We start from the raw sequence: 27,438 nt of genomic DNA on the forward strand, positions 1-27,438 counted from the left end.
TTCTGGGCTGGCCAAGGACCTCTGTCCTGGGGGCACCAGCAGCCCAGATGAATGGATCTACCTCTACAGGTTCTTCTTCCTTACTCAGAGCCTCAGTCTTTCTCTTAAATGCCTTTTTAACCCTGGTCCCTCTCCTGCTCAAATACCTCCCATAGCTCCCTATTACCCACTGGATAAAGTCCATAGTCCGCCTCCAAGAGAACCTGCTACCAGAGTGTAGGTCTCGTGTTCAGCCAGGGAGGCAGTCAGGGTGTTGCTCTCAGAGACGCCCACCTGATCCCCTGCCTCCCACTGACCCAGCCCACCTCTGAATCCTCACAGTCCCCAAGCACCCCGTGATGGCTCTGGGTGAGACTCAGGCAGAGGGAGCAGCACAGTTTTATTCATGGGAATCTGCAAAGGTGTGGGTGGGTGGGTCAGGTGGGGTCCAAGGCCAAGCCACTGTGGGTCACTGTGGGTCCACGCTCAGGGGCTCCACCCACAGCCAAAGTCCGCCCTCTGCATACATGATGACCTCCGGCTTCCTGTGGGGCTCCACGTGGTCCGGACAGACACGGAAGTGCAGCAGCGCGAGTGCCAGGACCACCTTCATCTCAGCCATTGCAAACGCCTGACCAATGCAGTTCCTGGTGAGGGGGAAGGGAATCTGACTGCACCCAGGATCCGCATCCCGGCCCCATCCCAGGCCCCAGACCCCGAATCAGGCACACACAGCTCTGAGTTTTCACACTTAGTCCTCTGGACAAGCCTGAGGTAGATAGTGTTGTCACCATTATATGGTTGGGAAACTGAAGCTCAGAGAGGGGAATTAACTTGCCCAAGTCAAACAACAGAACTGAGGCTTGAGCCCAACCAACCTGATCCAGGTCCCATGCCTTTGGGGTGGTGTTTGCATCCAGTGGTCTGGCTTTGAATCTCAAGGGTCAAAAGGGATGGTCCTGACCCCGACCCCACCCCAAGATGGGCCAGGGTGGGCTGTGCTGGGAATGGAGGAGGAATCTGTAGGTGAAAGGGTGAGGATTCGCCCTCCCCGTGACACTCTTGGGAGAGCGCCTGGCACACAGTTGGGGAGAGAGGGGGTGGTCTCAGGAAGCATCTGTTGGCCAGGCTGCCTGGGTAGCATCAGGCGACCCAGAATAAAAGGGGAGGGGGCTCCCTGAAGGCAGGGGAAGTGGGTCACAAAGAATGCCAACTGGGAGGGGCAGACAGAGCAGTGGGACGTTTGCAGGGAAGGGAACTAAGAATTCCAAAAAGGCAGCCAGGGAGGGGCAGAGAAGGGAGCTAACTGTGCCTGGGACCCCCATATGGGCTTGCATATCCCCGTAGCCTGGCCCAGACACCAGCCCCAACTGAGACCAGCAGATGGGAGTGGAGGTTCTGAGCATATCACAGACCATTCTTGGAACTACCCAAACCTGTTCTATGGACCTTTGCCCATAAACTCCAGAGGAGGAAAGGAAAGGAAATCTGGAACTAGGACTGTCTGCAACGTCCCCGGTTTTCAACCGCCACACCCATCACCCCATCTCTGCCTCAGACACAGGCCACCCTTATCTGGACCCTGCTGAGAAGGGAATAAAAGCCAGAGGTGACCTCTCCTTGCTATTCTCTGGGTCGAAGCAGAAGGGGTCATAGACCTGGAGGTGAGACCAAGAAGGGTTGCTGGGTGGGGTCTCCCAGGTATGCCAGCCTTGGAGAGACAGACAGTTGTGTGTGTCTTGGAGGGAGGTGATGTCGGATTCTCTTGGTCAAAACCCTGCCCCCTCCTCTAGGACCCCTAAAATGGATCTTAAAAAGGAGGGGTATCGGGGAGGCAGCACCTCAGGGTCCAGCCACACAGCTGGGTTGTGGTGAGTCTCAAAATTACTGATGAGACAGACAATGCCTGTAGGAGAGAACGGAGCAGTCAGGACAAGGCCCCCCTGCCTGAGAGCCCCCTCTTCCTACCCAGGAGGCTCCTCCCCATGAGGCTATGGGCACCTTTGGGGATGACTCAGCCGCCTGGGAGCACAATGTCCTGGTTGTAGCATCGGGAGATGACCAGGACTGGAGGATGCAGCTGCAGGCTGTCCTTAATGCACATGGTCAGGAAGGGCAGCTAGGCCAGGTCATCCCTAAAGAAACACCCAGCCCCAATCATTATCAAGGTAGCAAAGACACAACTCTCCTGTTCTCTGTTTGCAAGTGAGACCTTTTCTCCCTGTAATGAACTCCACATGGAACAAATATTTGAGGATTAGAAAACCAGAAAAAAAAATAGAAAAGTTCCAAAGAAAATTTAACCAGGTAGTTTAAAAAGACATATTTTTTAAAAAATCAAAATGCTAACTGTAAAATAAAAAAAAGAAAATGAATTTGCATAAAAATAAGTATTCTTTGTGGCAAGAGAGCAAACTCATAATCCAAATGAATAAGAAACAAAATATACATTCAATGTTTTGCTCGTATTCATCACTGCACTAGAGATATTGGCAAATGCAATTAGACAAGGAAAAAAGAGAATATGTAATTTGAAATGTGGGGTAAATGTATCATTTTAGCAGACAGTGATTCTGAGTTTTTTAATAGGTTTAAAATTTGCTTAGATATCTTAGGCATATTTTGTTAAATCCACTCCTAGATACTTTTGTTGCTATGGAAAAATGTGTCACCTTTTATCTGGGTTCAGGGAAATTTATGAATTCATTTGGAATATAGAGATTTCATGTTTCTTGTTAAATTTAATCCAGGTATTTTATATTATTATTATTGGCATCTTTTCTTTCATGCTCTTTTCCAGCTGGTTGTTATTTCTACCAAGAAAGACTAATGAATGCATGTAAATTGTGTGCCCAATGAACATAGTACATGCTAAAAATGGTGTCTCATATCAATAGCAAAATTATTGATCATTTAATAAAAGCTCTTGGGATAACTGGGGAACAGCATGGAGAAAAAGTAAACTTAACCTGGTTCTCATGTCTTATAACAAGATAATGTCCAGATGAATCAAGTATTTAAAAAAAAATTTTTTTAAAGAATCTTAAAAGCTGTAGGAGAAACCATGGGAATATTATTTTATACTTCCAGATTAAGAAAACCTTATTTTCACACAGGTCCCAGGAGATATACAAGAAGCAAGCAATATGCACTTAAATGAGAAAAGGGCCAGGCGTGGTGGCTCAAGCCTGTAATGCCAGCATTTTGGAAGCCAAGGCAGGTGGATCACAAGGTCAGGAGTTTGAGACCAGGCTGGCCAATATGGTGAAACCCCATCTCTACTAAAAATGCAAAAATTAGCTGGGCATGGTGGCCTGCACCTGTAGTCCCAGCTGCTCAGGAGACTGAGGCAGGAGAATCGCTTGAACCTGGGAGGTGGAGGTTGCAGTGAGCCAAGCTCATGCCACTGCACTTCAGCCTGGGCAACAGAGTAAGATTCTGTCTCAAAAAAAAGAGAAAAGATACAGAGCAGTCCATGCAGTGTATAGTACGTTACTATGGAATTTTTTAAAGATGCTTAAAGTAGCTCTGGAAAAATACACAAAAATATAATAACTTAGACAATCTGTGTACATGTGAAAATTGGGTGGTTTTGGCCATTGGGGTGAGTAAATTTTATAGATTTTGAACCAGTTAAGTGTATTGGTATTAAAAATTTTAATAACCACACAAAAGGAAGAAATGTCAAGAAAAAGAATTCAGCTCCCTTACTGGGTCATCAGTGTTTATAAAAGTTTTCTAGTGGATTCTCTTGTTTCTTTTAAGTATAGAATCAGAATCACCATCTGCCAAAATGATACGTTTATCCCCACATTTTGAATTACATACTCTCTTTTTTCCTTGTCTAATTGCGTTTGCTAGTATCCCTAGTGCAATGATGAATACAAGCAAAACATTGAATGCATATTTTGTTTCTTATTCATTTGGATTATGAGTTTGCTCTCTTGCCACAGAGAATACTTACTTTTATGCAAATTCGTTTTCTTTTTTTTTTTTTTACAGTTGGCATTTTGATTTTTTAAAATATGTCTTTTTAAACTACCTGGTTAAATTTTCTTTGGAGCCTTTCTATTTTTTTTCTGGTTTTCTGATCCTCAAACATTTGTTCTACATGGAGTTTGTTACAGGGAGACTAGATGGATATCCATTCCACACACTAGGGCAGAATGTGTCACTGCTATGTGAAGTAACCCATTTCCCACATATCAACATATATCCAAGTCAACCAATAAAATATATTCAAATCAAGTTTCAAAATCTACCTGATTTTTTGAGGAAGTTGATAAACATACTCTAATTTTTTTCTGAAAAATAAATGTCACGAAGAGCTAGGTCAATCTGAAAATAAAATTTAAAGAGAGGGAAGTCATTCCACTCCATATTACAAACTACTACAGGCTGGGCACAGTGGCTCATGCTTGTAATCATAGCATTTTGGGAGGTCAAGGCAGGAGAATCAGTTGAGACCAGGAGTTTAATACAAGCTTGGGAAACAAAGTGAGACCCCAACTTGACAAAATAATTTTTTAAAAATTAGCCAGATGTGGTGGTGCAGGCCTATAGTCTGAGCTACTCACGAGGCTGAGATGGACTGCTTAAGCCCAGGTATTCGAGGCTGCAGTGAGCTATGATTGTACCACTGCACTCTAGCCTGGGCAGCAGAGAGAGATTCTGTCTCCAAAAAAGAAAAAATAATGTTAAAAGAACAATTACAAAGTCACACGAATACAAACAGTGTGGCACCATTGCAAAAATAAGAAAATAGACTCATGAAACAGAATGGAGAACTCAGAGACAGATACGTGAATAAGCGAAAATGTGACATCTGGTAAAGGGAGTCCCCTAAAACTCTTGGAGAAATGGACGGATTTTCTGGCTGTAGAAGAAAAAAAGTGGAGGAATTTAACTTCATAGAAATTCATCAAAAGTATCCTCCAAAAGTTAAAAGGCAATATTTTGTAACAAAACAGAGAAAACAAGATTAATTTTAATACACATTTGTAAAAGTAAATATTTTTACAGAATCCAAAGAAAAAGAGCAAAAAATAAGAAAACCACTTCCATAAAAAGAAAACAAATAACTTATCAACATGTGCAAGAGATATGCAATCTCATTCTTAATTAGGAAAATGTTCATTAAAAGTAGAAATTTAAAGATTGACAAAGATTTAAAATTCAATAGTACAACACTACTTTTGGTAAAGTTACTGGAAAGCCTGTGCCATCAAATCAGCTAATAGAAATGGACTTTCTATCATAATTGAAATTATACAGTGCAAATGGTCTTTGATTCTTCAATTCCACTTCACAGAATTTGTCCTGCAGAGATGTCTACACTTGTAAGCAAAAGTCACTGTACACACATGCCGACTGCCTATGGAAACCTTTACATAAGTGTCCAATATAGGAATGAGCTGAATAAAATATGAAATACTCAGAAAAAAATAGCTGTAAGACATACTGTTGAGTGACAAAAACAAGTTATAAAATGTATAGATATGTATATGCAAAAGGGAAAAGTATACAGATGTATATGAATATTGATGATTCATAGATAATTCATAGATAGAAGATACATCGTAGATGATGATGATTGATATATGAAATAGAGGAGAGAGAGAGATAAACAGACAATTCTATGGCTCTAGAGACCCATTTGCAGAAAGGGAGGGGATTAAGTGGGGTGGAAGGATTGTCAAGGATAACCCTTGTCTTATCTGTAATAGCTCATTTGGTGTGAGAAGAACTTGTTCTCATCATTGTTTTTGTAAATTAATACCCATTTTCCATGTGGTATATATACACAATGGAATATCATTCAGCCTTAAAAACACACAAAAAATATGATTTTCCACAACACAGAAGAACCTGGAGGACCTTATGCTAAGTGAAGTAAAACAGGCACAGAAAGACAAACACGCATGATCTTACTTATCTGAAATAAGTAAAACTTGATCTAAAATAGTCAAGCTCATAGAAGCAGAGAGTAGAACAGTGGTTACTGGAGGCCAAGGGCTGAGGGGAAGGGAGAGGAAATGGTGAGATGTTGGTTAACGGGTACAAGTTTCAGTTAAAGAGGAATAAGTTCAGATCTATTGGACACAGCATGGTAACTTTAGTTAACAATTTTAGTTACCTAAAAATGGTAAAAAAAAAAAAATTATCAAATGTTCTTACCACAAATATGATAAGTAAATGAGGTGGTGGGTGAGTTCAGTACTTTGATTTAATTACTATAGATTGTATATATATATATCATAATATCACACTCTATAAATATATATAAATAAAATTTCTCAAAAGTAAAAAACAAATTTAAAAACAAACTCATTTCCCAAAACTTGTTAATTGAGAAAATTTTTTTAAATCTCACATATATATATATAGGTTGTTTTTGTTTCTTTTTTTTCTTTTTTCTTTTCTTTTTTTTTTTGAGGCAGAGTCTCGTTCTGTTACCCAGGCTGGAATGCAGTGGCGTGATCTCAACTCACTGAAATCTCCGCCTCCTGAGTTCAAGCGATTCTCATGCCTCAACCTCCCGAATACCTGGGACTACAGGCATGTGCCAACACGCCTGGCTAATTTTTTCTATTTTTATTAGAGACGTGGTTTCACCGTGTTGGCCAGGCTGGTCTCAAACTCCTGGCCTAAAGTGATCTGCCCTCCTCAGCCTCCCAAAGTGCTGAGATTACAAGCAGGAGCCAACCATGCCTGGCCTCAGAGATATATTGTTAATGCGCAGACCTGTGTGTATTTTATATACTTTTATTTATACAGAAAATGGGAATGTGTGTTTATATAAATGTGGGCATCAGGATAGCCATTTTCTAGAATACACAGAAAACTATTGACCACAGTCAACGCTAGGGTGGAGCTTAATAAGGAAGTTCATTTTTACCATAAACTCTTTTGGACACTTTTTTTTAACCATGTGCATAATTTTGCTTGAAATCTTGGTTTGATACTCCAGAATATTGATCTGGGCAAAGATTTTCTGTGTAACATCTCAAAAATACAGGCAAAAAAAAAAGCAAAAATAGACAAATGGGATTATATCAAGCTAAAAAGCTTCTGTACAGCAAAGGAAACAATTAACAAAGTGAAGGAACAAACTATAGAGTGGCAGAAATTATTTCCAAACTATCCATCTAACAAGAGATTAATAACTAGAATATATAAGGAGTTCAAGCAACTCAATAGTAAAGGAAAAAAACAACAACAAATCATATAATTTAAAAATGGGCAAAAGATCTGAGTAGACATTTCTCAAAAGATGACATACAAATGGCCAACAGGTAGATGGAAAAAATGCTCAGTGTCACTAATCGTCATAAGACATGCAAATGAAAACCACAAGGAGATATCATCTAAACCCAGTTAAAATGTCTTTTGTCAAAAAGACAGGCAATAATAGATGCTGGTGAGGATATGGAGAAAGGGGAACTCTCACACACTGTTGGTGGGAATATAAATTAGTACAGCCACTGCAGAGAACAGCATGGAGGTTCCTCATAAAAAACTAAAACTAGAACTACCATATAAACCAGAAATTTCACTACTGCCTATATATCCAAAAGAAAGAAAGTCAATATATTAAAAATATGCCTGCACTCCCATGTTAATTGTTAATTGCAAGACTATTCACAATAGCCAAAATATGGAATCAAGCTAAGTGCCCATCAGTGAATGAATGGGTAAAGAAAATGTGGCATAGCTACACAATGGAATAATATTCAGCTATTAAAAAGGCTGAAATTTTGTTCTTTGCAGCAACATGGATGGAACTGAAGGTCATTGTGGTAAGAAAAATAAGCCAAGCACGGCCGGGCGCGGTGGCTCACGCTTGTAATCCCAGCACTTTGGGAGGCCGAGGCGGGTGGATCACGAGGTCAGGAGATCGAGACCATCCTGGCTAACATGGTGAAACCTCGTCTCTACTAAAAATACAAAATTTAGCCAGGCGTGGTTTGGGTGGCTGAGGCACGAGAATCGTTTAAACCCGGGAGGCAGAGGTTGCAGTGAGCCAAGATTGCACCACTGCACTCCAGCCTGGGGGACAGAGCAAGAATCTGTCTCAAAAAAAAAAAAAAAAAAAAGCACTATTTTCCTAACAGCCAGTTGCTAGCCCTTTCCTGTGTGCTGTCTTACCAATTGCCTTGCTCAAGCAACTCTTGGTCAAAGGAATTGGGAATTCCCAGGCCCCTGGCTGACAGACAGCCACCTACAGCAATAGACAAGTGGCCACATGAATTTTTTTTTTTTGGTATCTTCACTACTAGGTAAGTTCTCTGGCAAGTCAAGGACCATAAGGTCTCCCTTTGTGCAACGCTGTTTACCCTTCCCTTCCTCACTTACACAGTCGCTATTTGGTTGGCCCCCCTCTGTGGGTAATGCTCGTTCTCTGTGGAATTTAGGCTTAACATCCAACTGCCCATTTGAAGCTCATAATCCACTTTTGTAACATTTTGCGATCTATATAAAGTGGGAAATTAAATGGGATAAGTGGGCTGGGTATGGTGGCTCACACCTGTAATCCCAACACTTGGGGAGGCCAAGGCGGGTGGATCACTTGAGCCCAGGAGTTCGAGACCAGCCTGGGCAACATAGTGAGACCCCGTCTCTACAAAAAATACAAAAATTAGCCAGGTACGGTGGCGTACACCGGTATTCACAGCTACTTGGGAGGCTAAGGCAGGAGAATTGCTTGAGCCTGGGAGGCAGAGGTTGCAGTGAGCTGAGATCGTGCCACTGCACTCCAGCCTGGGGGACAGAGTGAGACCCTGTCTCAAAAAAAAAAAAAAAAGGAAAGAAGTAAAAGGGAAAAGTGAAAAAGCATTTGCTAAACTTAGGCTAACTGAAACCCCTTGTAGTGATCTTTACCAAACATAAGGACACCACCAAGCATCCCAAGGAACTTGCCACTAGGATGTCTTTCAGGCAATTGGAATAAGTTCAAATTATTGGGCAAGTTGAAAAAGAAAAAATTCATTTACTATTGCAATATGTTTGGGTTCAATTCAAGTTAGCAAACCAACAGATTTGGCCTAGGCATGGTTCTTCACATTATAATGGTTGTATGATTAGATTTGCTGTTTTGCTTTTTTTGTTTTCAAGATGGAGTCTCGCTCTGTTGCCCAGGCTGGAGTGCAGGGGCGCGATCTCAGCTCACTGCAGCCTCTGCCTCCCGGGTTCAAGTGATTGTCCCGCCTCAGTCTCCCAAGTAGCTGGGATTACAGGCATGCACCACCACACCCGGCTTATTTTTGTATTTTTATTAGAGATGGGATTTCACCATGTTGGCCAGGCTGGTCTCCAACTCCTGACCTCAAGTGATACGCCTGCTTCAGCCTCCCAAAGTGCTGGGATTACAGGCATGAGCCACCGTGCTGGGCTAAATTCCCCTTTCTATATACATCTATCCTATTAGTTCTGTCCCTCTAGAGAACCCTGATAATACACCAGGCCATGCCATTTATCATGTGGGAGGGGATGTGGTTCCAGATCTAGACCCCAGTGGGATAATCAGAGAAAATCTCAAGATCTCAAACACAGAAACCATATGCTAATTTGTTTAATACATGGTAGGAAAAAGTGTGTGGTTAAGCCAGATTTTTATGATAAAATGGGAGAAATAACTCAGGAGAAAGTTGAAAATCCCATTCTATTTCAGGGCTGTTTCGTTGAGGCACTCAGGAAATACACTACAAGATCTACTTCTGTTTGGATCTGTTATGTCTATATGTTAATATGTGTCATGTGGAGATACGATTTCACTATCAGTCATATAAAAGAGCTCTCATTAGTTGGTTTAAAGAAAGGTTGTTTCAAGCCGGGTGCGGTGGCTCATGCCTGTAATCCCAGCACTTGGGAGGCCAAGGCGGATGGATCACGAGGTCAAGAGATCGAGAACATCCTGGCCAACATGGTGAAACTCTGTCTCTGTAAAAATACAAAAATTAGCTGGGCATGGTGGTGTGTGCCTGTAATCCCAGCTACTCGGGAGGCTGAGGAAGGAGAGTCACTTGACCCCGGGAGGCAGAGGTTGCAGTGAGCCAAGATCGCACCACTGCACTCCAGCCTGGGCGACAGTGTGAGACTCCATCTCAAAAAAAAAAAAGTAAAATTTAAAAAGTTGGTTATTTGAGCAAGGCTGGGTTAAGAATAAATAAATAAATAATAAAAATTTTAAAGTAAACAAGAAAAAAAAAGTTGGCTGCACATGGTGGCTCCTGTTCATAATCCCAGGACTTTGAGAGGCTGAGGCAGAAGGATCGCTTGAGCCCAGGAGTTTAAGACGAGCCTGGGCAACATGGCAAGACTCTGTCTCTACAAAAAAAAAGAAAAGAAAAGAAAAGTTGGCTGAGCATGGTGGCTCGTACTTGTAATCTCAGCATTTTGGGAGGCCAAAGTGGGAAGATGGCTTGAACTCATATGGTCAAGGCTGCAGTAAGCCATGATCACATTGCCCTCCAGCTTAGGTGACAGAGTGAGACCCTGTCTCAAAAAAAAAAAAATAGAAAAGTAAGTGTTTATCAGACTAGTAAAAGCTGGCTCAGACGCTTTCCAGTTCACACGACTTTAGTAATCTTTGGTAAGATTAACTTGGTAAATTTAGTCTCAAAATTATTTTCTGGAATTTAAAATCTTAAAATCATGTTATGTTAAGCAATCCTAGGGTTTTCACTGGGAATTAGGGTTACTAAGAGTTAGAATGGTAGGAGAGTAAGATGTGTTTTTGGTGAACTTCATAAAAAGCATGAGGATTCTTTTTTGCTTAAGAAAATACAATTTTTTCTAGTTTAAAGGAACTTTCTACTGGCATTGAGATTAAAACCACTGTATCTAACCATTTGTGTGTGTGTGTGTGTGTGTGCGCACGTGTGTGTGAAGTGGTAAGTTTCTATTTGATATTAATGGCTAGAGTTCTGAAGTAAAAGCTGTAAGATCTTTTTTTGTTGTTGTGTTTTTTTTGTTTTGTTTTGAGAAAAGAGTCTTACTCTTTCGCCCAGGCTGGAGTGCAATGGTGCGACCTCGGCTCACTGCAACCTCCGCCTCCATTCCAGCGATTCCCTTGCCTCAGCCTCCTGAGTAGGTGGGATTAGAGGCGCCCACCACCATGCCCAGCTAATTTTTTTTTTTTTTGTATTTTTAGTAGAGATGGGGTTTCACCATGTTGGCCAGGCTCGTCACAAACTCCTGACCTCAGGTGATCCGCCTCCCTCAGCCTCCCAAAGTGCAGGAATTACGGGCATGAGCCACTGCACCCAGTCTATAATATCTTTATTTGTGGGTCTGTGTGTGTGTGTGCATGAACATGCACTCATGTTTAGATGTGTTTATGTGTATTTACATGTGTTTTGTTATTGTGGCCACAAGATACCAAATTGGCTTTAAAATAAAAAAATAAAAAAAAATTTACTTTTATAAATTAAGTAAATAAACCCAAATACTTTTCCAGTTCATGTGACTTAAGTAAATCTTTAATAAATAAGCTGGATTTAAAATTATTAGTAAAATAAAATTAGAAATGTCTTCAGAATTGTCAACATAAGTTATTGTTTAGATTTATTGGTCAAGCAGTTTTATATTTATCTCTGCTAAATATCATAAGATGTCAAGATTTGGCATGAGGGTTATCAAGCTATAAATGCAGCCCAGAAGAGAATTATCTTGGCCAGGTGCAGTGGCTCACGCCACTAATCCCAACACTTTGGGAGGCCAAGGCAGGCGGATCATCTGAGGTCAGGAGTTTGAGACCAGCCTGGCTAACATGGCAAAACCCACCTCTACTAAAAAAAAAAAAAAAAAAATTAGCTGGGCATGGTGGTGGGCACCTGTAATCCTAGCTACTCGGGAGGCTGAAGCCAGAGAATCACTTGAACCTGGGAGACGGAAGTTTCAGTGAGCCAAGATCATACCCCTGCACTCCAGCCTGGGCGACACAGCGAGAGTTGGTCTCAAAAAAAAAAAAAAAAAAAAAAACCCTAAAGAATGGTTAGAACAAGAAAATTTTCTTGCAGTACTGATTTACTCTTAATAAAATTATAAAAAGTTTTAATTTTTAACCCAAAAGTTCAACTTTTGTTGCATCTTTCACTGTTTTCAGCTTTCTCTCCTTTTCAAGAAGTTCTGAGATAGTAACTGTCTCTTTCAGCTTTTCATCAGCCCCGTAACTGTTTTTCATCACGTTCTAACTGATGTGGCCTGATACCAGAAATATTTTATCTTAAAGTCTAAAGGAAATGTTTTCATCTAATATAACATTCTTGTGCTCTTGGCTTTAAATTCGTCTATGAAATTAAAAACTCACTTATGACTCAGGACACAGTCTGTGTCTAAATCATTACCATTTTCATTAGATTTGACTTGCAGCTTATCTTAATGGACTCCCCATAGAGAAAAGCAATCACATTGCAGAAGGTCTTTTTTTTTTTTTTGAGACAGAGTCTCGCTCTGTCACCCAGGCTGGAGTGCAGTGGTGAGATCTCAGCTCACTGCAAGCTCTGCCTCCAGGGTTCACGTCATTCTCCTGCCTCAGCCTCTTGAGTAGCTGGGACTACAGGCGCCCGCCATCTTGCCCAGCTAATTTTTTGTATTTTTAGTAGAGATGGGGTTTCACCATGTCAGCCAGGATAGTCTCGATCTCCTGACCTAGTGATCTGCCTGCCTCAGCCTCCCAAAGTGTTGGGATTACAGGTGTGAGCCACTGCGCCTGGCCAGAAGGTCTTTTTTTTTTTTTTGCGTTTTGGTAACTGGTGTAACAAGCAAATATTTCATCTTATCAAAATGATTTCCATTTTATTGTTATTATTGAAATGCCTAAGAAAATTGAGATTGTAAAAAATTAAGATTATTACATTAATGTAACTTTCTTCATTGCTTTTAAAGTCCTTGTGCTCTTAAGTTACAGGACTTTGACTCCTGGGTCCAAAACGGACACCAAGACCTGCTAAATTTTAAATACCGACAGCAGTTAAAGCCTCATCTTTGGACCCCAGAGAAGATTACAATCAAAATAAACTGTGTTCGTGAGACACAAGGCCAGAAATTAAAACTATTATTACCGAACCCCTCTAGACCCTGGGACTATCACGGAAAAGGTGAGCATGCAAGATTGTAAGGGCCAATTTTGAGAGATGAAATTAGTTCAGAGTTTCTCTATAAATTGAACATTAATGTTAAAGGCACACTGAAGCAAGACCAGCATCTGGCTTATATAAATTATATCTTACGGTCAAGATGATTGAAACTTGTTTATAAGATTTGAGAAACTGGCCCCATACCTTGTCCTTTATTAGGGCTTATTATTTGGGAAAGTAAGTCTCCTCTCTCAAAAATAAAAAATAAAGGTCTTTGCCTTTTTTTGAAGTGTTTGAGTTACTACTTTGGCTAAATGAATGACTTCAGACAATCACCTATGATCCTATTTTGTAATATTAAGTGTCTTAGACTTTTGATATTTGACTAACTTTACAAAATGAACTTCTAAATTCAGTCTCTGGGACCTCATTTTTTTTTTACGTTAGATCACATGAAGTCCATGAGAGACATATTTGACTTATTTAGTACAATAAAATCATATTACATGAAGTATCCCTGTCAGTTTGGGAGTGAACGAAAGGGGACGAACACAGAAATAAAGACAAAGACAAAAAAGATCTGTTTGAAAGAAGGGGTCAGGGGCTCCTCGCTTCTGGTGAGCAAGGGCCCTGAGCTTCTACAGCCCTTCATATTTATTAGGTGGAAAGAGCAGGAAGGGAGAGGTAATGGTTGGTCAGCTGCTTGATTTATCACAGGAACACATATATCTATAACAGCCACAGGTGCTTCTGTGACCCACATTTTCCCTGGTGGGTCCTCACACAGGCTCAATAAACTTGGATGATTTGAGACTTTGCCTTGGTCATTCACTTTGGTGGTCCATGGGGGCCTGGTCATCAAAAGCCCAGTCAATGGGACATGGTCATTGTGGGCCTTGTCTGTGGTGATGTGGTCAGCCAGAGTCTTGTCAGTGAGGGGGAAGCCCGGTCAGCAGGACCTAAGTCAGTGGGGTTTTGCTCAGTAAGGAATTGGTCATTGGGGTCTATTCAGTATGGGCCTTATCTGTAAAAATCTAGTCAGTGGACCAGGCATGGTGGCTCATGGCTGTAATCCCAGCACTTTGTGAGGTGGAGGTGGGTAGATCACCTGAAGTCAGGAGTTTGACACCAGTCTGGCCAACATGGTGAAACCCCGTCTGTACTAAAAATACAAAAATTAGCCAGGCGTGGTGGCACACACCTGTAGTCCCAGCTACTCGGGAGGCTGAGGCAGGAGAATCGCTTGAACCTAATCGGGAAGCAGAGGTTGCAGTGAGCCGAGATCGCACCACTCTACTCCAACCTGGGTGACAGAGCCAGCCTCCATCTCAAAAACAAACAAACAACAAAAAACCTAGTCAGTGGGGGCGTAGGGAGTGGTATTTTGTTCCATAGGGGCCTGGTCACTGGGGGTCTGGTCGGCAGGATCTGAAAAGTAGAGCCTCGTTAGTAGGGGTTGGGCGGTTAGCACCTGGTCAGTAGAAACCTCGTAATTGTGGTTTAGTCAGCTGAGGCCTGGCAGTGTGGTCCTGCTCAGTCAGTGAAGGTCTCGCCACTGGAAGCATGTCAGTGTGGCCTGGTTGGCAGATCCCGGTCCATGGGATTTGGTTATTTGGGACCTGGTCAAAGGGGACATGTTCTGTGGGGACTACGTCAGCAGAGGCCTGGTTGTCAGGGGTGTGGTCAGTTAATGTGGTGCCACTGAAGGACTCCCCAGTGGGGCTACTCAGTGGGGCCCTGGTCAGTGGAGGCCTGGTTATAAGGAGCACTGTTGGCAGTGACCTTGTCATTGAGCTCTTGGCCAGTTGGGACCAGTGAGTGGGTTTGGGTCAGTGGGGCCTGGTCAGTGGGGCTGTGGTACTACAGGCCTGGTCTGTGGGGCCGTGTCATGTGGTCTGGTCAGTGGGGCCCTGGCAGTGTGGGCCTGGTCATCAGAAGCCTAGTCGGTGGGGGCCTACTCACAGGGGTGTTGGTCAGTGAGGGCATAGTCACTGTGGTCGGCTTAATGGGATCCATTCAATGAGGGTCAGGTCATGGAAAATCTGGTCAGTGGGGTTTGATCAGCAGGGGACTGCTCAGTGGGGATCAGACCAGTGGGGCCTGGTCAGCAGGGGGCCGGCAGTTCCTGTGGCCTGGTCAGTAGGGTCCAGCAGTTGGGACCTGGTCGATTGGAGGGTCCAGCCCTACGGGGCTTAGCGGGTGTTCTCCCCATGTGTGGGGACGAGAGATCGTAAGAAATAAAGACACAAGACAAAGAGATAAAGAGAAAACAGCTGGGCCCGGGGGACCACTACCATCAAGACACGGAGACCAGTAGTGGCCCTGAATGGCGGGGTGCGCTGATATTTATTGCATACAAGACAAGAGGGGTAGGGTTAGGAGGGTGAATCTTCTAAGTGATCAACAAGGTGAAGCAAGTCACGTGATCACAGGACGGGGGCCCTTCCCTCTTAAGTAGCCGAAGCAGAGAGAGAGAAGGCAGCATACATCAGCGTTTTCTTCTATGCACTTATAAGAAACATCAAAGACTGTAAGACTTTCACTATTCCTTCTACCGATATCTACCACAAACTTCAAAGAGGAACCAGGAGTACGGGAGGAGCATGAAAGTGGGCAAGGAGCATCATGACCATTGGAGCACAGCACCACAGGGAGGGGTTTAGGCCTCCGGATGACTGCGGGCAGGCCTGGATAATATCCAGCCTTCCACAAGAAGCTGGTGGAGCAGAGTGTTCCCTGACTCCTCCGAGGAAAGGAGACTCCCTTTCGTGGTCTGCTAAGTAACGGGTGCCTTCCCAGACACTGGCATTACCGCTTGACCAAGGAGCCCTCAAGCGGCCCTTATGCAGGCGTGACAGAGGGCTCACCTCTTGCCTTCTTGGTCACTTCTCGCAATGTTCCTTCAGCACCTGACCCTCTACCTGCTGGTTATTCCTAGGTTATGTTAGTAATGCAACAAAGAATAATATTAAAAGCTAATGATTTACAATGTTTATAATAATGATTGATAATTGTCCATGATTATCTCTATATCTAATTTGTATTATGACTATTCTTATTCTAACTATTTTCTTTATTACACTGAAACAGTTTGTGTCTTCAGTCTCTCGCCTTGGCACCTGGGTAATCCTCCCCCCACAGGCACCTGGGTAATCCTCCCCCACAGGCACCTGGGTAATCCTCCCCCACAGGCACCTGGGTAATCCTCCCCCACAGGCACCTGGGTAATCCTCCCCCCACAGTAGATAGGGGTCTGCAGCTGGGGCAAGGTCAGCGGGGATCTGATCAGTGAGACCTAGTCAGGTCCCAGTGGTTGGGGCCTGGCCAGAAAGGGTCCAGTAGTTGGGGCCTGTTTGGCGGGGGTCTGGCAGTTGGGACCTCGTTGGCGGGGGTCTCATAGTTGGGGTCTGGCCAGCAGGGGTCCCACAGTTGGGGCCTGGTGAGCAGAGATCTGGCAGCTGCAGCCTCGTCCATGGGGGTCTGGCAGTTGGGGCCTGGTCAGTGGGATCTCTTAGATGGGGCCTGGTTGGAGGGGGTCCAGCAGTTGGGGCCTGGTCAGTGGGGTCTCTTAGATGGGGCCTGGTTGGAGGGGGTCCAGCAGTTGGGGCCTGGTCAGAGGCGATACGGCAGCTGGGGGCTATTTGTCAGGGATGCAGCAGCTGGGGCCTGGTGGGTGGGGCCTGGCGGTTGGGGCCTGGTCAGTGAGGATCAGATCAGTGCGGTCTAGGCAGTGAGGTCTGGACGCTGGGCCTTCATCAGCGTGGGTTTCGCAGTTGGGGCCTGGTCAGCAGGGGTCTGCCAGGTGGGGCCTGGTTGGCGGAATCCGGCAGTTGGGACCTGGTTGTCGGGGGTCCAACAGTTGGGGCCTGGTCAAAGGGGATCCAGCAGTTGGAACCTGGTCAGCAGGGCTCTGGCAGTTGGGGCCTGGTCATTGGGGTCTGGCAGTTGGGGCCTGGTCAACAGGGGTCCAGGAGCTGGGGCCTGGTTGGTGGGCATCCAGCAGTTGACGCCTGGTCATCTGGGCCCGGCATTTGGGGCCTGATCGGCGGGGGTCAGATCAGTGAGGCCTAGTCAGTGAGGTGTGGATGTGGGGGCCTGGTAAGTGGGGGCCCAGCAGTTGGGACCTAGACAGCGGGGATCCAGCAGTGGGGGTCTGGTCAGCAGGGGTCTCATAAGAAGAGGCCTGGTTGGCAAGGGTCTGGCAGTTGAGGCTTAGTCAGGAGGAGTCCAGGAGTTGGGGCCCAGTCAGTGGGGTCTGGCAGTTTGGGCTTGGTCAGTGCAGTCCAGCAGTTGTTAGGGCCGGGTCAGTGGGGGTCCAGTAGTTGGGACCTGGTCAGTGGGGTCCAGCATTCGGGGCCTGGTTGGCAGGGGTCTGGCAGTTGGGGCCTGGTTGGTGGGGATCCCACAGTTGGGGCCTGGTCAGCAGGGGTCCAGCATTTGGGGCCCAGTCAGTGGGGTTCAGCTTTTGGGGCCTGGTCAGTGGGGTTCAGTATTTGGGGCCTGGTGAGTGGGGTTCAGCATTTGGGGCCTGGTCAGCAGGGGTCCAGCACTTGTTAGGGCCTGGTCAGTGGGGGTCTGATAGTTGGGGCCTGTTCAGCTGGGATCTGATTAGTGAGATCTATTTGGTGGGGTCCATCAGTTGGGGCCTAGTCAGTGAGGGCCGTGAGGGCCTTGTCAGCTGCAGCCTTGTCATTGTGACCTTTGTCAGTGGTGTCTGGTGAGCCAGGGCCTGGTCTGTGGGGCCCAGTCAGCAAGACCTGGTCAGTCCAAATCTGATCAGTGGGACCTGGTCATTGTGGGGGTGGTCAGCTAGGACCTGTTCAGTGGGAGCTTAACCGTTGGAGGCCTGGTCAGTGGGATCCTGGGTGATCTCAGGCCACAGGTTTGTCCTTGAAGCCTCCTTGATTGCCTCCATCCATGGGGTGGGGGGTGAGTCACAGCACCCCAGTGGGCTTCTGGGAGGAGGAGGTGAGAAGGTGCCTTGAATCCAGCCCTGCCACAGAGACCTGGCACTTTACACACTACCCAAGTCACCCCAACGGGGGAGCCTGGCCTCTGCCCTCTGCCCTATGCCCCTGCCCCATCTGCATCCCCAGGACCACCCAGCATGGAAAGGGCAGAGGCTGGGGAGCACCTATGGGTGCTCTGATGCTGGCCACAGGCCCGGGGGTGACAGTGACAGGGATCCAGGTGCACACGTGAGTGGAGCAGCCAGGCCCAGCTGGAGGAGAGATGTGTTCACCCACACACATGCATCCTCACATACACAGACAAACTGCACGCATACATGTTGACCATTCAGGGGGCGGAGGACGCTGACCCTGGGCCCTGCTGAGCCAGGTAGGGCCCCGTCGTGATAGGAGCTGTGAACCCATGCTGTCGCTGTGCCAAGTGCCGCCAGCCTACCTCCGTGTCACGAAGCAGTTGGAGACACAGTGGTGCTGTAAGTGGTTGTGCAGATAGGACCCTCTTCTGGGTGAGAAGCACATCTCAGCACCGCTGCCTGATCAGACTCAAGAAAGCGTGACCTGCTCTCTTCCCCCCTGCTGACTTGGGGACAGTCACAACCAGGTGGGTGGCAGCTACCCGAGGAGGGTCGTCCCTGAGCACTCACTGGGTGCCCGTTCTGTGCTGACCATGTAGACAGTCATCTCCTTCATCCTCACGGCAACTCCACGGCGGGGTGGCGGGGTGCTATCCTCAAATGCACCCACTGAACAGGTGAGGCACCTGAGGTCAGAGGGGCAGTAACTGGCCCAGAGACCCAGACGTGGCCCTGGGCCATGCTCTCAGCCCTGCCCTGTGCCATGCTGAACTCAAGCCTTGACCTCTGTGACCTCCCTGTTCTGGATGACACATCTGCCTGGGGTTTCTGACCCCAGTGGGGCTGAGCCTCGCCCTAGAAGAGCCCCCAGGACGGAGCCCCTGTGGGTGGGGTGGAGGGTGCTCTTCCGTCCAAGTCTATGCTCTAAGGTGGGTCCCCACAGGGAGAGATCTCATCAACCCAGACTTTGGGTGCAGTCAGTGGGGGTCACTGTGGAACCCACTGGACATACGGGGTCCCTTGTCTGGGAGTGGGGTGGGGAGCCCTCTATCCTTGGGCAGTTGTGGAAAATGAAGGAGGCCCAGAGGGCTGGCCAGAGGGTAATGATCATCCCTCTTGTTCGCCGGGCCTGAGGCTCTTCCCCACGTGGCTCTCTCTCTGCCTAGTCCCCTAGAAGCCTCGCCCTTTCTTTGCCCTGACTGTTCACGGGAGGGGTTCCTCTGGGGTTCCCAGAACCAAGTCCCCAGAGTTCTCTCATTCTTTCTTGGTGATCCGGAAGCATGAGGCCCCTTCCTGTATTGACAGCTCAGAATTGTGGGATCCACCATCCGTCCACCTGAGACATCTCCATCAGCGCAGACTCTGCTTTGGCCCAAACCAAGCACCCTCCCGTTTGGCTGGTATTATTCTTGACGCGGCTTCTCTGGCCAGAGGGAGTGGAGATGGGGGTGAAATTGAGCAGTCACGAGGTGTCTTGTTCCCTGTAGGAAAGTGGGCCTCTTGGTGGTCCCTGAGTGATCTGGGAGGCTGAGCATATGGAGCTGTCTGGTCCCTGACCCCAGTCTGCCTCCAGGTGCCCAGGATAGCGCATCAGGGGCCCCTCACCCATAGCAGTTGGATGCAGTTCATCCTGTGTGTGCCTGTCTCGGGGCGTTTGGGGACAACAGGCCTCTGAGTCCAGTTCCCCCTGTTCTCAAGTCCTTAGGAAGGAGCCCACCTCTGATCAGGGGCAGAGACTCCAGAGACCCCAGCAGGCGCGGGGCCACTGAGTCTGGACCCTTTTTTCACCCAGAGCAGTGATAGCATGCGGCTTACCCGGCCGGCAGCGCCTCAGAGCCCCGGGAGTGGTTCAGGTATTCTCTGAAGTGGTCAGGAGCAGCGTAGCCTTTGGGCGATGTTGTCTCACAGGACGGACGTGGAGGAATTCGCAGCTACCCTACTTGCGCAGGAGCAGGGGGCATCATTGCCCAGTGTGAGCAGGTACAGGTCGGGCTGCTCCCTCAAGGGAGGCGGGGGCTTGCCTCTCCCACTGTGCCCTGGTGGGAGGGTCCTGGGCTCCCTTGGGAAGCAGGGCGGGAGCGGGCTGCCCATGCCTTTGCACCCCCACAGCCCTTCACCTCAGCCCCCTCACTCTGGACCCCTCTGGGTCCCAGGGACACTGATGGGGCCCAAGGATGTGGACAGCTTACAAAGTTACCAACCGCCTCGGGATTCTGCAGTGAGTGCTCTGTCCCTGCTGCCTGCCCACCACCAAACTCACCTCAGGGGATGAGTTTTGTTTTTAGAAAAGCGTCTCTGAGGCAGGACATGTCTTCCCGGCTTGGGCCAACCTCCTTTCCAGCACAGGAACTCCAGCTGGCTGCCCTGCAGGTGGTTGGCGGCAGGCCAGAGCTGCAAGGCTCATCTAGGGATCTTGGGGGAGCAGGTGGGGATGGAGAGGCTCTCAGCAGAGCAGTCTCAAAGACAGCATGAGAGTAGGGGGCAGCCTGAGGGTCTGGCTCTGTCACCCTGGGCCCTGCCCCAGTGAGACCCACAGGTTGTGGCCATGGGGCAAGGGGGTGCCTGGCCCGGCCTGTGGGCAGTTGTCCAGCAGGTCTCTGAGGACTCAGGGGGCCCAGCTGAGCCACCCTACAGAGAGGGGCGTGGGGGGCTGTGAGGGCTGTGGCCCTGGGAGGGCAGAAGGGAAGATGGGCAGGGTGTCAGCCAGGGCATGTCAGGGTGAAGCCAGGGATGCAACAGAGCTTGCGGCTGAAGGCAACCTGCCTTGGTGCTGAGAGGGGGCCTGGGTCCTGGGAAGGAGAGCCCAGCCTGGAGCCTGCCCCTCAGGGGTCACAAATGGAGAGAAGGAGGAACCTGGGGGAGGTTGGGTGGGGACGATCCCACGGGAGGTGCCACTTCTGGGACGCACCTGAATGGAGCCAGCCTAGAGTGGAGGTGATGGCCTGGGGTGAGCACATACGGTGGGGCCCGGGGCAGCGGCTCACCTGGGACACCTTAGCAGAGGGGCCTCGGTCAGTCCCCAGGGCTCTGCAAGGGCTTCCGGAGACCCTGGCTCCCCGCTGGATCCGTCAGCACAAAGGCAGAGGGAGGAGCAGGAAGGCCGAGTCGGGGCAGGCAGGATGGTGGGGGAACAACCAGGGACCCATTGCATGGCTGCCACAGTGGCTCAGAGGAGGGCAGGGACCGATGGATGGACGACAGCCCGGAGAGCCAGCTGAGGCTGGAGACAGGGCTGTGGGGCCATCCCGGCTGCCTGCGGGGGCCTCGCTCACCCTCACCGCCTCTAGCACCTCCCCAGCATCACTTAGCAGCCCAATGAGAGAGCGGTCAAGGCGGGCGTGTGGGTGGATCCAGGGCCCTCCCTCAAGGGTTCTGACAGATGAGGGTCAAAGAAGGGCCAGGCTGTCCAGTCTCTGGGCCGGGCAGGATGGGCAAAGTCAAGGAACAGGCAGGGTCGGCAGCCGGGGTGCAGGGAGAGGCAGGTGTACACTGGAAGGTCAGGCCCCGCGAGGGCCCTTGGGGGCGTCAAGTGGGACAGGGCCCCGGCGCACCCTCCGTGCCCTGGGCAGGCCTCGGGCCAGTGATGTGGTCACTCCCTGGGGAAATGCTGTTGGGGCCGGACCACCCACCCTGAGCCACACCCCTCCCGCCTCAGGCCTGGACGTTCTGACCTCCCGCAGAGGATGCTGCCTAGCCCAGGAGGGGCACCCTCATTGTGCACCCCAAGCCTCGCCCTCCACAAGCCCCAGGCAGCCCCTGTCGGGTGGGCCCTAGTTCCCTCTTCTCCCAGGCCCCAGCCTATCACAGGTGCCAGTTGGCAGGGAAGCACCCGTCCTCCCTTCCCTGTGCGTCCCTGGACTGAGACCTGGGGCGGGGGTGGGGGACAAGGCTGGTTCTTCCCTGGGGCCCACTAGGGGAGGAGGAGGACAGTTCCTGGCCCAGCACGGGTCTTCAGCTCTGCCTGGGTTGCCTTACAGTGAGACGCAGCTGCCACCCATTAGTGCCCTGGAAGTAAAGGTAAGAGCCTGACCCTGCTGCATGAGAGGCTGGTCCAGGGACAGGGGGACTCAGTGGGTGGTCAGCAGCCTGTGGGCCCAGGCAGTGATGAGTGGGAGCGACAGGCTGTCCCTGGGAGGGGTGGCAGTTCCTGCGGGACCTGACCTCAAGACTCTGTTCCCGTGGTGGCTTGATCAAACCCCAAAGTGAGAACCACAGTCGTGGCTCAGTAGTCACTGCCCACTTGTGCCAAGACCCCACCTGAATGTTGGGACCCCACCAACACCCGTGGTGCCTGTGGCCTGAGGACAGCATGTCCCAAGATATGAGGCCAGGCACCATCAGAGGGTCTCTGTTCCCCGGGGCCGGCCCTTTCCTGGCTCCTTCCAGTTTGATCCTGTCAGGGCCCTGGAGCCCAGGACCCAGCATCCAAGGGGCATCCTGGCAGCTCCACTAACTTCATCTTATTTGACAGAGAAGACGTCAGGGGATGAGAGGCACAGAAAAATGGCTCCGGGTGCTTCTCGACTGGCGGTGATATAGGAGCTCAAGGAGGTGACATGGGGAGGGAAGGGCCCTGTGACCACTTTCTACAGAGTCGGGGTGACGGGCTCCCACGGCTGTGTCCTGGCACCCCCAGCCTCTCAGAGGGTGGACACCACACTGGGACACCAGCTTTCCTGTTCTTCCCTGCAAACCTCATCTTGCCAGGAGAGAGTCTGATGCCAGGGCCTGGGCCAGCCCTAGCTCAGGGGTAGGGACACCCCCTGGTGACCCGAAGGAAGGAATAAGTCAAGATCAGAGTTCATGACCAGGCGCGGTGGCTCACGCCTGTAATCCCAGCACTTTGGGAGGCCAAGACGGGTGGATCACCTGAAGTCAGGAGTTTGAGACCAGCCTGGCCAACATGGTGAAACCCCGTCTCTACTAAAAATACAAAAATGAACCGGGTGTGGTAGCAGGCTCCTGTAATCCCAGCTACTCAGGAGGCTGAGGCGGGAGAATCGCTTAAACTCAGGAGGCGGAGGTTGCAGTGAGCCGAGATCGTGCCACCGCACTCCATCCTGGGTGACAGAGTGAGACTCATCTCAAAATAAATAAATAAATAAAAATAAAAAGATCAGAGTTCATGACCCTGAGTGCTCCTTCATTCTTTGAATCATGGGAGGAGAGACCCAGTCCTAGGTAGATCCCACGTCTCCCAAGGAACTGAGGGGCCAAAGGCTGGAGATTTCCAGAATCCTCAGGCTCCTATCCTCCCCAGGGTCACCCCATGTCTCACTGGAGCGTCCCTCTGTCCGTAGCTGTCTGCTGGGCTCTACAAGGGAATCCCTCTGCAGATGTGGGGCCAGGTGTGGTCACACTTGCTGAATGTTGAGAAAGTGAAGGCTGAGAACCTGGGAAAATACCAGGTACCACACTTCTACACTCAGCCAGAGCCGGACAAACAGGCCAGGCCGTGTTGGGAGCCCAGGCCTCTAGATGGAGGATCAGATGCACATCTTGGGCACAGGTGAGCTGAGCTCCAGCGACCCTCCTGGTGACCCTTTGGCTTGTTGGAAAACAGGCCAAAGAAGGAGCTTTCTGCAGAAGGAAGCCTGCCTGCCTGCCTGCCTGCCTGCCTGCCTGCCTGCCTGCCTTCCTTCCTTCCTTCCTTCCTTCCTTCCTTCCTTCCTTCCTTCCAGAAGCGTGGACTGTGGATGACGGCCATGTGGGGCAACGAGTCTTCTGTTTGGAGGCTGCTTCGTCCTCTTGGCCTACGGGTCATGAAGAAGAAGGGCAAGAGGTCCCCTGGGAACTTCCACCAGATATGGGGATTGGAAGGTCCCTGGGAAGATGGGGTGATCCAGAGGGATGGGGGCTTCCCCAGAGCAGAGGCAGGGGTCACCCTTGAGGAGTGACAGAGTGGCCAAGGGCTCTCCTGGCCCAGGGGGCATGCAGCCCCATGGACTCAGTGCCTCTTGGGCTCCAAGCCCTGCGCCTGGCTGGGACACGTGGGGCCGGAATCCAGGCAGCTCCCAAGGAGATGAATAGCAGCAAACAAAATCATGCGGTATGGTGGAAAGTACTCCCTGTGACTCTGGGGACCGGGGTAGGGACCCACAAGAGGGCGGCAGGATGAGGGGGCTCAGGAGCCTTCCCAAGCAACACTGGCAACACCAAATGCCGGGAGGATGTGGGGCCCTGGGGACCCTCACCCCTGCCAGGTGGGACAGAGCACAGCCACTTTGGAAGCCTGTTGGGCAGCTGCCCATGAGGCTCCGTGGACTCACGCCACACATCCCAGAAGAGTCTCAGAGACTGACCCCAGTGATTTGAAAACTGACGTCCACGTAAAACCTGCGTGCCACGTTCACAGCTTGATTCATCCTCGCTCACAGCCGGAGGCCACCAAGAGAACCTGCGACATGGGAATAGGGGAGGAAGGGGGCATCCACCCTTCGAACAAAAGACCACTCGGTGAGAAAAGGGAGTGAACCCCTGACCCCCGTAGGAATGTGGGTGAATCTCAGATGCATTTCACTGAGGGAAAGAAGCCATGCCTAACAGTCGACCACTGCAGGATTCCAACTCGGCCATTCTGGAAAAGGCCAAACCAAAGGGATGGATAACAGATCAGGATGGCCAGGGGCTGATGGAGTGGGAGAGATCAGCTGCAGAGGGGACACCTTGGGGACTTGGAGGACGAAGGACCTGCTCTGGGAGGTGCTGGAGTCGTGGGTGGGAGACTCCGCGCACTGGTTCAGAAACGTGGAACTGCATATCCCAAAGACTGAGCTTTCACCCTGTGCCAAAAAGGGGAGAAAAATAATCAACCAGAGTGATTGCACACCTGAGATATTTGCATTTCACTGAAAGTGGATTTTACCCAGAAATTTCCCAAAATAATCAGATGCCCTGAAAAGGTCACTGCTTAATCGACGGATCATCTCAACCTTGAGTTGGATTTGTCATAGGGGCTTGTAGACAAAATGAAACAGCATCTGCCTGAAGCAAAACGATCTTTTCTCTCTTTCCTAAGCAGCAGGATTTCTTTCAGGTCCTGGTGGCATATTCTGCATCTAACCCCGTGAGTATTCCCAGGCAGTGATATTCCCGGGCCACATTCCCATATTCACAGGCATAGGTGTCTCGGGTGGGGGGTGCCGTTGCTTCTTTAAAATTCAGCATTTGCGGCCGGATGCAGTGGCTAATGCCTGTAATCCCAGCACTTTGAGAGGCTGAGGTGGGAGGATTACCTGAGGTCAGGAGTTCGAGGCCAGCCTGGCCAACATGGTGAAACCCCATCTCTACTAAAAATACAAAAATTAGCCAGGCATGGTGGCATGCGGCTGTAATCCCAGCTACTCGGGAGGCTGAGGCAGGAGAATCGCTTGAACCCAGGAGGCGGAGGTTGCAGTGAGCTGAGATCATGCTACTGCACTCCAGCCTGGGTGACAGACCAAGACTCTGTCTCAAAAAAAAAAAAAAACTTTCAGCATTTGCGACCCACCAAGACGCAGTAGTTAGGACTCAAGCTCGCTACTGACTTGGGCATGCAAGCAGGAGGAGAAGGGTCTCAAAGGTGTCAAAGTAGGATGGAAAGAGGTCAAGGGCCAGACTCCTGGTCTGACCTGAGCTTGACCACCATTTCACAGAGCAAGTAATGACGCCTTCCTCCCAGACTTGCCCCAAAGCCTTCCGGAGCTTGGTGGTGTCCCAGGACGGTCCTCCCAGGAAACATTTTGAACAAGTTGCTGAAGTGCCTGATGGACGTGGCTCTTGTCACGAAATGAGTTTGGATCCGAGAAGCCCTCTTCTTCATCAGAAATGGGCAGGGGTCCAATTTCCCCTCCACCTGAACCCTGTCAGAGCCTTTCCAGCTGACGGCTCCACATGTTGGGAGGGGCTCTCATTTCCAGATGGGTCAGGGGCTTCTCAGGATTCTTTAGCCCAAATTGTGCCAGCCCACGAGGAGCACCTGTTATGAACGTCATTCCCAAAGATCCTGCGGCACTTGGTGAATGGACAGTCCCCTCGGCTCCTTCCCGGAGGCCTGGGTCCCATGGGCCAGGGGTAAAGGGGTGGCTCGAGCCCCTGGTGGGGCTGGCCAGAGGCTGAGTCCCAGCCAGGGCCATGTAGTTCTCCATAGCTTCGGAGCTGAGTTTCCTTTTCCTGCCCTGGAGCAGGCAGAGGCACTCAACTCAGGCCGAGCTTGGGCTGAGCAGGGCAAAGGGAAGTGTGTCCCGGGGGTCCGTGCAGGGGGCAGGTGTCAGGGGTGCCCCAGCCACCACCTGGTGTTCTGTCCCTCAGGGAAGGGTCTGCAGAGGGGCCTGGAATGGGGAGGTTTGGGGGCAGGCCTGGGGGCCCCAAGGACCTCTGCTGCTCCCATTAGGACGAAGATGAGCTGCGTGCCCATAATTCCACGTTTACGCTGACTCCCCCAGTGCCTCATCAATGAAGTAAGCAGGTACATTCATACATCAATGAAGTAAGCAGGAAGCCCCCAGCCCAGGGACCCTCCTGCCCCACACTCCCTGGATCCCCCAGCCCAGAGATCTGGCTCCCCAGGAGGACCTGGCTCACCCCCACCTGGGAGGAGGCACAGGCGTGTCCCTGCAGGGCACATAAGCCAGGCAATGCCCCAGAGGGGACATCCCACAGCAGAGGCCAGGGCTCAGCCCAGCCTCATGGGCAGACAGGGCCAGGACTCAACCTGGGAGAGCCCAGGGAAGCCCCAAGCCCTTGGGGAGCCTCTCCTTCCAGAAGCCACATCCCCACTGAAATGAGTCTCCCCCATGAGGAACTACAGGACCTCCTCTGGTCCAGCCTCACAGGGGACTGGGGTGGGGGATCTCATCCCATGGGGAGGGGTCCCTGGTGCTACAGGGCACTGAAACCCCAATGGGCCCTGCTCAAGCCACCAGCCCCCAGCTAAGAAGGGCCAGGTCCTCCCACGCCTGTTGTCCCCAAAGGCTCTCTTTGGGCTTGCCAGGCAGCTACGTTCTGGAAGGCTAGCATGTACCAAAGGCACACAACCTCCAGAGTTGACAGAGTCAAGTCCTGGCATGCCCGAGGCTAGCACAGACAGCACCCTCAGACTGTCCCCATGACCCTCTGCTCCAGTCTGAGGGGCAGGACACCATGAGACCTCTCAGACACAGAGTCCACCCTCGACATGACCCGGATGAAAGGCAGGAATGTGGTGGGCCACTCCCTGCCCAGGCCTGCCCCTGGCCGTGGCCTCCTGTGCACAGCTGGACCCCAGGGGTGGCCCGAAAAGCACCCAGCACTGCCCAGTGGGAGGGGGCCATGGTGGAAACGGGGTGTGGACACCAACCTCTCCCAGGGACTCCTCCT

The 27,438-nt window shown here is 49.8% G+C and overlaps 1 protein-coding gene and 1 pseudogene across 9 annotated transcripts; one reads left to right on the forward strand and one right to left on the reverse strand.

Annotated features, from left to right (window-relative positions):
* Window positions 1-448: 448 nt before the first annotated feature.
* LOC116479526 (cytochrome P450 4F3-like) lies at window positions 449-16,532 on the reverse strand (annotated as a pseudogene).
* A 1,116-nt stretch (window positions 16,533-17,648) lies between these two features.
* Window positions 17,649-27,438, forward strand: LOC131380873 (uncharacterized). 9 transcript variants are annotated; one of them, XR_009209126.1, is made up of 11 exons: window positions 17,649-18,629; window positions 19,408-19,502; window positions 19,895-20,082; window positions 22,080-22,119; window positions 22,574-22,653; window positions 23,403-23,611; window positions 23,784-24,558; window positions 25,139-25,168; window positions 25,737-26,098; window positions 26,474-26,548; window positions 27,074-27,438. XR_009209126.1 is itself a non-coding variant. In XM_058425949.1 (2 exons), exon 1 carries the CDS (start codon window positions 21,040-21,042, stop codon window positions 21,874-21,876), a length of 837 nt encoding a protein of 278 aa, XP_058281932.1. In that variant the 5' UTR covers window positions 21,037-21,039; the 3' UTR covers window positions 21,877-21,909; window positions 22,080-22,108. The 9 variants fall into 9 exon arrangements, 1 of the variants encoding a protein (XP_058281932.1); XR_009209124.1 differs by having other exon boundaries at window positions 23,784-25,168; XR_009209125.1 differs by having other exon boundaries at window positions 25,139-26,098.

This window comes from Hylobates moloch, unplaced genomic scaffold, assembly GCF_009828535.3.
Source record: "Hylobates moloch isolate HMO894 unplaced genomic scaffold, HMol_V3 SCAFFOLD_12, whole genome shotgun sequence".
Classification (NCBI taxonomy): domain Eukaryota; kingdom Metazoa; phylum Chordata; class Mammalia; order Primates; family Hylobatidae; genus Hylobates; species Hylobates moloch.

Excerpts from the sequence above, each read along its gene's own strand:
- LOC131380873 (XM_058425949.1), top strand. The coding sequence starts at position 21,040 with ATGGCCTGGGGTGAGCACATACGGTGGGGCCCGGGGCAGCGGCTCACC.